This window comes from Chiloscyllium plagiosum, chromosome 7, assembly GCF_004010195.1.
Source record: "Chiloscyllium plagiosum isolate BGI_BamShark_2017 chromosome 7, ASM401019v2, whole genome shotgun sequence".
Classification (NCBI taxonomy): Eukaryota; Metazoa; Chordata; class Chondrichthyes; order Orectolobiformes; family Hemiscylliidae; genus Chiloscyllium; species Chiloscyllium plagiosum.
Genome location: NC_057716.1, coordinates 32347459 through 32360452, shown reverse-complemented (window position 1 = coordinate 32360452; position 12994 = coordinate 32347459). Strand labels below are relative to the sequence as shown.

At 40.5% G+C, this 12994-nt stretch overlaps 1 protein-coding gene across 1 annotated transcript in view; it reads left to right on the top strand.

Moving 5' to 3' along the window:
* The first annotated feature begins 3799 nt into the window (after window positions 1–3799).
* LOC122551917 (leucine-rich repeat flightless-interacting protein 2-like) overlaps window positions 3800–12994 on the top strand; it is a 100825-nt gene continuing 91630 nt past the window's right edge. Inside the window, exons 1-2 of the mRNA XM_043694486.1 lie at window positions 3800–4005; window positions 12817–12909. Coding sequence (XP_043550421.1) covers window positions 12820–12909 — 90 coding nt within the window. The 5' untranslated portion in view covers window positions 3800–4005; window positions 12817–12819. The remainder of the gene's footprint in view (window positions 4006–12816; window positions 12910–12994) is intronic.

The window sequence follows — 12994 nt, the reverse complement described above, 5'->3', positions numbered from 1 at the left end:
TCTGGAATAAAGAGTCACGACTGCTGCTTGAATAATGGACACATGCAAAAGTGCAAGGTGCACTAGCCTGAGTTAGCAACCAAGCTACCTGTAAACTGAGGCATTGGGATCATTTACAATCAATAGAGCTGTGAATCTTAAGGAGCACTTGCATTCAAACAATATCATCCTACAATTTCCACATGGGCTGAACTTGAGCTCTTGATTTATGCTTCATTTTGTAACCAGGAATGGTAATCTGGTGAAGGATCTTGGTCACCTCCTTTATATAATAATAGACTACAAACCTTGAGAAGTTCCATCCTGAAAAGACCTGAACTGTTTTAATATTAACAGAGGCCTGGATTATGATGATTTTATATATACAAACAGTGTTAATTTAATATCTAAGGCACAGATAATTTATAATATAGGGGCTAAAGATAACTGAATACATCTTAGGGCATAGATAACTGGAAATGTTGAGAGGCTGGGCTAATTTAACATACAGAAAGGCAGGTATAATTTAGGACAAATAGGAGTCGGAAATCTCAACGTATTGTCTTGCACAGAGGCATGAAAAACTATCCTTTCCAAAAAAAAAAGTTTTGTTAAATTTCTTCTATTAAAAATATTGAATCTTGTTGATTTGAAATGGCTGTTATCAAACACAGAATACAGATTAAGAATTTCCAGGCTTGTTCCAAGATAATGCCTGGCTCTGGTCACAATCTCTTTCCAAAATCTATTCTGGAAAGAAAGATCTATTTTGCTTGCCAAGTGAATCAATTTCCAGTTTACAATTGCTGCATCATCAGTTTAACTAATTCTGGGCTCATGGGAAAGAGGCTGGCATTGAAAGCTAACTGAAGGGACCATTGCCGGATATTGACCTACTGGACTCTCCAATTCACATTAATGTTTTATTTTGCTCATGCACAGAATGAGGGTGTCACTGGCTAGGCTAGCATTTGTTACCTATTCCTAATTGCCCAGAGGGCAGTTAAGAGTCAATCACTTTGCTGTGGATTTGGAATCACATTTAGGCCAGACCAGGTAAGGACATTAGTGAACTGAATGGGTTTTTCCAACAATTGGCAACGGTTTCATGAATTATCATTAGACTCTTAATTTCAGATTTCTTTTAACTGAATTCAAATTCCACCATAGCTGAATTTCAACCCAGGACCCCAAAACATGACCTGGGTGTCTGGACTAACAGTCCAGTGAGAACACCTCTATGCCATCAACTCACCTTAATATCAATATCTTTTATTTTTAAGTAGCCTATAATTTGTGACTTTTTAAATTTCCTTTCTCTTTTGTTTACCCTTGGATACATATTCATGCAAATGTGTGTTCTAAATTATGCCATGAATTTTCAATTAATATATTCTTGTTTGTTTGAATCTGAAAAAAAAAAATGCTGTTTAATTGAACTTCAAAACCAGATTCTTTTTCTGGGAAAACATATAAATTTCAAAGTGGAGAGTAAAAGCTTGTTACAACCAGGAGAGAAGGATCATGAAAAAATAAGAAAATTAATCTCATCCTCTTGCCTATGACAGCAACTGGGGCCTAATGTCCTGAATAGTTTGCTTTGTATATGAGCCAAATTTGATCAAAGTACAAAAGGAAACCTGACCAGAGCCCAAACCAGAAAACATGATGCTGACTCAGATAACAAAGTGATTAATTAGGAGGGAAAATAGCAGATGAAATTATATTTAATGCAAATAAAAGTACTGCAGCAGATTCTTTTAATCAAACACCACAGCAAAATGGTAAATTACATGAAAAAAGATGGATACAGGAAAAAAACCTGACTCGCTTTAAACCCAAAGCAGAGATTAATATTCTTCATGACCCTTCTTGGAATAAAATGTTACAATTATTAACGATACCTTTATCCAAAACAAAGGCTCTGAATGGTGTCCAGTTCATCTCAGATTGTCCTGGGCAGGAAAGGCGTCTCAAAAATGTGAACAATAGATTAATCAAGCTGTCTCAAGCTGCTACTTTGCCGTAAAATTACAAGTAGTTATCTCCTCCACCAGGATGCTTCCATCAAGACAAAAAGATATTGTACTTGCCACACAAATGATTAATGTGATATATATGTTTCAGTGGTGGTGTTGATTTTATGCCCCAGCCACTGACAGACCTTATCAAACAACATGCATTGTTGACCAGTGCATAGCATGCTGATTGTGTTGAAACAACCTATGCTTGCAAGCCTCACAACACTGTGTCCAACAGGCAATGTGATTCTGCTATTGGACAACATTTACTAAAATAGTCTGGACCATGCTAAGAATTATCCCAAAAACCTAATTTAAAATTATTAGTTAGGCTCATAGTATGATACATTTGTTTTTGCTAGAAGCAAGACATATTAACACCCAGGACCCTGCTTTATGGAGGCAAACAAAATTTGTACATACCCCACACCTTTTTCATTGGGAAAGGACTATGAAGACTGCCAATCTCGATTGTACTTTTTAATCGCAAAATTCTGAGTAATCAGAGTTTAGCTGCCTAGTCTGAGAACTAAGGTTAATAGTTAACTGTTCCTGCTGCATCTCCATGCCGAAACATTCGGCACCCTCTCCTTATGCAGGGTAAACTGGTGTCCCTTTTCCAAATCCCACTTCTTGCATCATAGTTCTGATGATTGTAAGATGAAAATTTTTGACTCTGTCTTCATTTAGCAATGTTTAAATTTGATACATATATAGGGATGTGACTAATTCAATATATGGGTCGGGGATAATTTTATATATAGGACAGGAACATATATTTATGTCTATATATGTGGAATTAGAATAATTTAATGTATGTGCAGGATAAATTATTATATATAGCAATGAGAATAATTATATAGGGATACGATTAACTCTATAGTAGCTAACATAATCTAACATATATTGACAATTATTCAATTATAGTGGTGTAGATAATTCAATATACCAGGATTAGGGTAATTTAATACAAAAGGACAGAAATGATTCATTACATGTAGGAGTAATATAAGTCAAAATATAGGTGAGGATGACTACTTAATATTTATAGAATTGGGGTAATTTAATGTATATAGGGTAGAGAAAATTAATGAAGATAATTCATTATATGCAGAAAAGGGTTGATTAAGTATATTAAGGAGTGGATATAGTTTTATATAGAAACTGGCTTAACTTTATACATCCATGTAAATGTTAGGATATCTTAAAATGCATGGGAAGGGATAACTTTATGTATAAGATCGAGACGATTCAATATATAGGGTAGCGTAATAATAATATATGGAAGCAGGAAAATTTATATACATTGCACATATCAGAATTTCGATAATTAAATATATAGGGATGAGATAATATGTATGAAGTGAGATAATTTATTATGTAGGGTGGAGATCCTTTCACATATAAGGGGCTAATATAATTATAAAAAATGAATCGAGTATAATCTAATATACATGGGACCAGGTTAACATATATAAGGGTGATAATATATGTAAGTTGATACATAATTTATATTGAGGTTGGAAAATTATGTGTTTGAGCTGGGGTAATGTGTTAGTATATGTACTGGGGCAAGAGTAATTTAATTGGCGATAATTTAATTCAGGGCTGGGATAATTTTATATAACGGTGTTAATTTCATACACGCAGGGGCTAGAGCATTATAATAGACATGGATCAGTTCATTCTTGTTAATTTGGGGATTGAGTTCATTTACTTTGGGAGAGGGGTGTGGGTTCTGAGTAACTGTCAGAATTAAAGGGATTTTCACTGCTGGCCGACATGTATTGCGGTCCGGGGACGGCGCCTTTAAGCAGTTGGGCCGACCCCGGAATATGTTGCAGGCGGCGGTGAGGACTCCATCCGGAGCCGGAGCCGGAGTCAGAGTCAGAGTCAGAGCCAGGCCCGGGGATCGGCTGCGGCGGTAACTGCAGCAGCAGCAGCAGCAGCAGGAGCAGGAGGGAGAGGACAGAGTCGTGGGGAGCAGAGCAGTCATCAGCCGCTGGTAAGAAGACAGCTGTCAGATCAGGCACATTGAATTAGGGAGAGCGAGAGAGGGGACCAAAATAGAGAGACACGGTAGATCAGAAAGAGATACTGTAATAACAGAGAGAGAGTGTAACAAATGGGGTAGAGAGGATCAAATAGAAATACACACTGTAACAAATTGAAAGGGCCAAATAGTGATACAATGTAACATCGGGAGATGGAAGTAGATAGAGGATCAAATCGACACTAATAGGAAGAGACAGTAATACATAGAGACACTGTAACAAATACAATATTACAAATAGCAATGATCAAATAGAGAGAGAGACTTACAAATAAAGATGATCAAACACAGAAATAATAGGATTCAATAGAGAAATGCAGAGGATCAAATGGAGACAGAGATCAAATAAATGGAGAGATGGAAATTATGCTTCAAGTAAAAACAGAGGTGATGTATCTTGAGGGAGAAAGAGAGATGGTGTACCAAGTAGAGAGATCTAGAGGATGAAATAGAGACACTGTATCTAGTCGAGACAATCACAGAGACAGAATATATAAGATAGAATCAAAAAGAGAGTGTGTTGATCATTCAAATATATAGAGACAATGGACCAAATAGAGAGGGAGAATCAAATGTACATGTAGACTGAATCATATTTGTATAGAGGGGTGATCAAATAGAGAAATAGACTGAAACAAAGAGAGAGTAATAGAGACAGAGCATCAAGTAGACTCAGAAAATATTGTATTTATATAGAGAGAGGGAGAGTGGTTCATAGAGATGATCAAACATAGAGCAGATTACTTAGAGAGATATTTGATTGTATTTTTATAGAGGGATTTGAATATGGAGAGAGTGGACCAAATAGGGAGGGAGAGGATCACACAGTGAGAAGTGGACCATAGAAAGAGAGAGAGTTGATCATATAGAGAAAGGGATCAAATAGAAAGAGTGGGTCAAAGAGAGAAAGATTGAGTCGAATCACGAGAGAGGACTGAATAAAGGGAGAGAGAGAGGATCAAAGAGAGTGTGGATCGTGAGACAGAATCAAATAGGGAGAGAGTGAAACAGACAATCAAATGGCAGAAAGGGGGTCAGAAAGAGAGTCAAAGTGAGGGTCAAATAGAGGAAGAGAGTATGAATGAAATAGAGAGGGAGGTAGAATCAAATAGAGAAGTAGTGAGAGGGGTTCAAGGAGAAAGGGGAACAAGTAGAGACTGACAGCAAGAGGTGGGGATCATATAGAGATATAGTTTGTCATATATACAGAGAGGAACATATAGAGAGAGGATCAAAGGGAGAGAGAGGATCAAATAGATCACAGGATTTGGCAGCAATTTTAGGCCATCCGGCCCATCTAGTCTGCTCCACCATTTCATCATAGCTGATATATTTCTTAATTGCACTCTCCTGCCTTCTCCCTATAAATTTTGATCTCCTTATCAGTCAAGAATTGAACAATTTGTGTCTTGAATACACTCAATGGCCTCCACAGCCCTCTGCAGGAATGACTTCTACAGATTGAAGAAATTCCTCCTCATCCCAGTTCTAAAAGAGACATCCCCTCACTTTGAGACTGTGCCCTGAGGTCCTCATCTCCCCTAGTGAAAACATCTTTGCCACATCCACTCAATCCAGGCTTCTCAATATTCTGTAAGTTTCAATGACATCCCCTTCATCCTTCTAAACTCCACCAAGTGCAGGCCCAGAGTCCTGAACTGTTCCTCATATGACAATCCCTTCATCCCTGGGATCATTCTTGTCAACCTCCTCTGGACCTCCTCCAATGTCAGCACATCCTTCTTTAGACACAGGGCCCAAAACTGTTCACAATATTCCAAATGTGGTCTGACTAGCACCTCATAAAGCCTCAGCTGTACATTTCTGCTCATTTCTGCACAAAAACAGACTCTTCCGACTAACTTGTCCATGCTACTCGTACCCATCCAGATGCCTTTTAAATATTGTAATTATATCAACTCCCACCACTTCCTCTGGTAGTTCATTCCATACTCACACCACCCCTTGTGTGAAAAAGGTGCCCCTTAGGTCCCTTCTAAATCTTTCCCCTCTCACCTTAAAGCTATGACTTCTAGCATTGGACTCCCCTAACCTGAAAAAAAGGTTTGATTATTTACCCTATTCATGCCCCTCATGATTTTATAAGCCTCTATAAGGTCATCCCTCCACCTCTGACACTCCAGAGAAAATAGCCCCAATCTATTTAGGAAAAGAATAACTGGAGAGGGAAATACGACCCTTCAAGGACCAAAGTGGGCATGTGTGTGTAGAACTGCAGGAGACAGGCGAGATCCTCAAAGACTTCCTCTGTGTTTACTGTGGAGAAAGACGTGAAGACTTGGGGAAGTTAGTGGTCATGTTTTGGGGACAATCTATATTACAGTAGAGGAGGTGTTGGACATGTTAGAATGTATGAAGGTGGATGAATCTCCTGGTGCTGACCAGATATATGCAAGAACACTGCACGAGGCTAGAGAAGAAATTGCGTAGGCCTTGGCTGACTTTTTCATCATCGTTAGCTATGGGTGAGGTCCCAGAAGACTGGATGGTAGTTAATGTTGTGCCCTTATTCAAGAAGGACTGCAAAGATAAACCTGAGAACCATAGACCAGTGTGCATAACATCTGTGGTTGGTAAATCACTTGAGAAGATTCTGAGAGATAAGAAATGCATGCATTTGGAAAGACACAGTTTGATTAGGAGCAGTCGGCACAGCTATGTGCATGGGAGATCATGAATTTGTGAGAGTTATTTGAAGTAACCAGGAAGGTTGATGAGGGCAGGGTGGAGATGTCTATATGGATTTCAGTAAGGCCTTTGATATGGTTCCATATGGTAAGCTGCTCTGGAAGGTAAGATCACATGGAATCCAGGGCGAGCTGGCAAATTGGATACATAATTGGCTTGATGATAGGAAGCAGAGGGTAATATTGGAAGGATGCTTGTCAGACTGGAGGCCTGTGACTAGTAGAGTGCTGAAAATGTGTTGCTGGAAAAGCGCAGCAGGTCAGGCAGCATCCAAGGAACAGGAGAATCCTTGGATGCTGCCAAGAACAGTACAAGTTAGTCGGATTCTTCAGAGGAATCGGTGCTAAGCCCATAGCCATTTGTTATCTATATCAATGATTTGGATAAGAATGTACAAGACATGCATAAGTTTGCAGATAACACTAAAATAGGCGGTATCTTGGACAGTGAAGAAGGTTATCAGAAATTGCAGCAGGGCCTTGATCAGCTGGGGAAGTGGGCTGAGAAATGGCAAATGGAGTATAATATAGATAAGTGTGAGGTCTTGCATTTTGTAAAGTCAAATTAAGTTAGGAGTTTCACGGTGAATGGAAGGGCATTAAGGAGTGTAGTGGAACAGAGGGATCTTGGAGTTCAGGTTCACAGTTCTCTGAAAGTGGAGTCACAGGTAGACAAGGCAATGAAGGAGGCTTTTGGCATACTGGCCTTCGTCAGTCAGGGCACTGAGTATAGAAGTTGGGAAGTTATGTTGTAGTTCTACAGGACATTGTTGATGCTGCACTTGGAGTATTGGGTTCAATTTTTAGATTAGATTAGATTACTTACAGTGTGGAAACAGGCCCTTCGGCCCAACGAGTCCACACCGACCCGCCGAAGCGCAACCCACCCATTCCCCTACATTTACCCCTTTACCTAACGCTATGGGCAATTTAGTATGGCCAATTCACCTGACCTGCACATCTTTGGACTGTGGGAAGAAACCGGAGCACCAAGTGCAGGGAAATGGGGTTAATGTAGGTGGACAGTTTTGGTTGTCATAGACCAGTTTAGGCCATGTGCAAACTCCACACAGTCAGTCGCCTGAGGCGGGAATTGAACCCTGGTCTCTGGCGCTGTGAGGCAGTAGTGCTAACCACTGTACCACCGTGCCGCCCCTAAGTTTTGGTCACCCTGTTATAGGAAGGATGTTATTAAACTGGAAAGAGTGCAGAAGAAATTTACAAGGACGTTACCAGGACTCAACAGTCTCAGTTATAGGGACAAGTTGGACAAGCTAGGACTTTTTTCTTTGGAGAGTAGAAGACTGAAGGGGGATCTTTTGGAAGTGTATAAGATCATGAGAGGCATAGATGGGGTGAATGCACTCAGTCTTTTTCCCAGGGTTGGGGAATTGCGGATTAGAGGGCATCAGTTTAAAGTTAGAGGGGAAAGAATAAAATGGAACCTGAGAGGCAACATTTTTTACACAGTAGGTGGTATGCATATGGAATGAGCTACTGGTGGAAGTAGTTGAGGTGGGTACACTAACAACATTTAAGAGACATTTGGACAAATACATGGATAGGAAAGGTGCAGAAGGATATGGACCAAATGCAGGGAAATGGGGTTAATGTAGGTGGACAGTTTTGGTTGTCATAGACCAGTTTAGGCCAATGAGTCTGTCGCCGTGCTATAGGACTCTATGACTCTAAGACTCTCCCTGTAGCTCAAACCGTCCAACCCCACCAACATCCTTATAAATCTTTTCAAACCCTTTCACGTTTAACAACATCTTTCCTGTAGCAGGGAGGCCAGAATTGAACACAATATTCCAAAAGTGACCTAACCAGATGATGTGTACTGCCATAACATAACGTCCCAACTCCTATACTCAATGAACTGACCAATAAAGGCAAGTAAATCAAATGCCACCTTCACTACCCTGTCTACCTGTGACTCCACTTTAAAAGAACCATGAACCTTGTACCCTCAAGGTCTTTTGTTTGTCAAAAGGTCATTGGACCCAAAACTTTAGCTCTGTTTTCTCACCATATATGCTGCCAGATGTGCTGAATTTTTCCAGCAATTTCTGTTTTTGTTTATGCGTTTATATCCTGGCCCTCTTGAAATAAATGCCAACATTGCATTTGCCTTCCTAATTGTGAACTGAACATGCATGTTAACTTTTAGAAAATCCTAAACTATGACTCCAAATCCCTTTGTGCTTCAGATATTCAATGCATTTCCATTTAGAATAATGTTACTACTAAAATGCATGACCTCACTTTCCCACATTGTATGCCATCTGCCACTTCTTTGCCCAAGTCTCCTAGCCTGTCCAAGTCCTTCTGCAACCTCTCATTACCTCAACATTACCTATCCCTTCACCTATCTCAGCATTATCTGCAAACATAGCAACAAGGCCCTCAGTTCCTTTATCCACATTGTTCATGTATAACATGAATTGTTGTGGTCCCAACACAGACCACTATGGAACCAACCTGAAAAAGACACCTTTAGCTCCACTCTCTACATTCCACCAATCAGCCAATCCTCTATCCATGCCAATATCTTGTACCTAATACCAAATAGGTTCTTGTCTTATTTAGCAGTTTCCTGTCCAGCACCTTGTCAAAGGCCTTCTGGAAATTCAAATATCTCCTTTGTCTAACTTGCTATTGCCCCAAATAATTCTAGCAGATTTGTCAGGCGTGACCCCTGCTTGGTGAAGCCCTATTTTGTCATGAACTTCCAAGTGCTCTGCAATCTCATCGTTAATAATGGACTCTAAAATCTTACCAACAACCAAGGTCAGGCTAGCCAGCATATATTTTCCTGCCTTCTGCCTCTCTCCCTTCTTAAACAGGAGTATTACTGGAGCCAGTTTCCAGTCATTTGGCACCCTCCCTGATTCGAGTGATTCCTGAAAGATCACTTCTTCAATCTCCTCAACATTCTAGGGTGCAATCATTGAATCCCTACAATGCAGTAAAAGGCCATTCAGACCATCAAAATTGCACTGACCCTCCGAGATTATCCTACCCAATCCCATAACCCCACATTTCCCATGGCTAATCCACCTAGCCTGCACATTCCTGGATGCTATGGGCCAATTTAACGTGCCCAATCCACCTTACCTGCAAAAGTTTGGACTTTGGGAGGAAACTGGAGCACTCAGTGGAAAACCATGCAGACATATGAAGAATGTGCAAACTCAATATAATCATGCAAGGCCGGAACTGAACTCAGGTTCCTAGCGTTGTGAGGCAGGAGTGCTGACCACTGTGCTGACAAGTCCATCTGGTCTGGATGATTTCTCAACCTTCACACCTTTCAGATTCCATGCACCTTCTCCTTTGTGATGGCCATTATACTCACCTCTGCCTCCTGACTCTTTTGAAGTTCTGGTATATAGTTTCATTCATAGTTTCATAGTAATAGAAGCAGGAGTATGCCATTTGTCATGTTGAGGCTGTTCTGCTATTCATTAAGATCATGGCTGATCCATCCATCCACCTACCTGCATTCTCCCATAACTCTTAGCTCCCCTACTATGCAAAGACCCCTTCTAACAGTGTCTTGAATATATTTAATGAAGTTGCCTCTACTGCACTTGTTTCATCCTCAAAGAACTCCAGTAAGTTTATCAAACACAACCTTCCCTTTCGGAATCCAAGCTGCAACTGCCTGATGGAACCCTTTCCATCCAGATGTCTCACAGTTTATTCTTTAATTATAGCCTCTACCATTTTCCCAACTACAGATGTTAAGCTAACTGCACTCTAGTTCACCCTTTTTTAAACAGCGGCGTGACATTCGCTGTCTCCAGTTTGCCAGGACCTGCCTAGAGTCCAATGAATTTTGGCAAATTACCACTAACGCATCTACTATAACATCCGCCATTTCTTTCAGCACCCTGGGATGCATTCCATCAAGACCAGGGGACTTACCTACCTTTAGACCCTCAAGTCTGCTCAACACTACCCCATTAGTGAAAACAATTGAACTGAGGTCGTCACCTCCCATTGTATTCTAACATTAGAATATTAGAAACATCTTCCACTGTGAAGAATGACACAAAATAGTTATTCTAGGCCTTGGCCGTTTCAGCATTACCCAATATCAATTCCCCTTTCTCATCCACTAGCCACCCTTCTTCTGTTATATATATTTATAAAAACATTTCCTACCTGTTTTTATATTCTAATCTATCTTTCCTTTCTTTATTGCTTGCTTCATGGTTCTTTGTTGCTTTTCAAAGTTTTCCCAATCTTCCTGTTTCCCACTACTCTTGGTTACTTTGTAAGCCTGAGCTTTTAATTGGATGCCTTCCATTATTTTCTTGGTTATCCGAGGCTGGCTGTACCTACCCTGGGTATCCTTGTTTTTGACCCGAATATACTTTGCTTGAGCACTGTGTTACTGGTGTTTTACAATGCAAAGTACCTATTCAGTTCCTCACCGTTTCATGGCTTCTCTTTATTACTTCTCCAACCTCATTTTCCTGCGGCCCAATGTCTACTGTTGCCTCTCTCTTACCTTTTTAGATATCTCAAAAAATCTCCTGTAGTCTTCTTTTATATTAATAGCTGGCTTGCTTTCAAAATTTATAGCTGCCCCCTGCCCCCCCCCCACCAACCAATGCTTCTTTACTCATTCTCTGCTGGCTTTTAAAGGCTTGCCAATCCTACTAACTTTGCTTCTGACTAATCTTCACTATATTGGATGCCTTTTCTTTTATGCTGTCCCTGATTCTCCTTGTCAAAGATGGTTGCCTCATCCTCCTCTAAGTATGTTCCTTCTTCCATAAGATGAATTTCTGCACTGCCTCCCGAATTATAACCAGACACTCCTGCCATTTCTGCTCCACTGTCTTCTCTGCTGGGCTCCCCTTACAATCAATTCTGGCCAGCTTCTCCCTCATGTCTGTTTAGTTATGTTCATTCAGTTGTAATACTGTTGCATCTGATTCCAGCTTCTCCCTCTCAAACTGCAGGGTGAATTCCATCACTGTCTCCTCGGGGTTCCTGCACCTTAAGCTCCCTAATCAAGTCTGCCTCATTATGCACTACCAGATCCACAATTGCCTGTTCCCTAGTGGGCTTGACTACAAGCTACTCCAAAAACCCATCTTGTAAATTCTCCAGAAATTCCTTTTATTGAGATCGACTACCAACCCAATTTTCCCAGTCCACCTGCATACTGAAGTTCCCTATGATTATTGTAATAATGCCTTTCTTACACGCCTTTTCTATCTCCTGATTTATTTTCTTCCCAATATCTTGACTACTGCAAGGAGGCCTGTTCATTATTCTCATCAGGGTCTATTTGCTTTTGTGGTTCCTCAAATCTCCCCATAGGAGAAAGAGTGTGCCAAAGCAACAGAGACAGGTGAGAGAGAAAAACAGTGTACCAGAGAGAAAGACAGTGAGTGTGCCAAAGAGGCAGAGAGAGGATGACAGTATAGAAATGAGACAGAGAGAGAGAGAGAGAGAGAAAAAGAAAGAGTGACAGTGTACCAAATAGAGGGAAGATCTGTGTACCATGTGGAGAAGTGGAGAGAGGTGGAGTATGAGAGAGACTGATAAACAAGCAGTGTACCAAAGCAAGGGACAGTGTGATAACATGCCACACAAAAGGAGAGAGTTATCAAATGTAGAAATAAAGGAACAAAATGAGGGATGAAAACAATGTGTCAGATTAGGAGACAACATGCCTCAAATATGCAGGGAGGGACTGCGATCAAGGAGAAAAGGATCCAGAGAATTAGCTGGACAGATGTAGGACAGAGATATCCAGACAAAAAAGTCAAATTCATTGAGGGAGATTTGGATTATCAGAGAGGGGGCGTCTGGACTGTTGTCACACTAAGTACCAAAGGGAAAATCTAAAGATCGTGAATACCAAAGATTTGTGTCCACTTCTCTGCCTGAAGACACACCCAACCCAGAGCAGGGTGACTTCCACACTGGGTTAGGGCAAGGAGGCGGGTTCAAATCCAGCTAGTAAATTGTAACTCTGTAATGTTAGCTTATTTTGCATGCGAATTTAATGTTTTATTTCTAACATAATCAGGAAATGGGGACTCAAGGACCTGGTAGGAAAAGGATTGCCAACCGGGAACGGCTGTCTGCAGAAGATGATGCCCTAAATCTAATTGCCAGAGAGGTAAGGCTGGAATATAATTAGATAACTCTGATCACATAGATTGAATCTCTCCTTTGTTTGTTTCTTTCTTTTTCTCTCTGTCTCT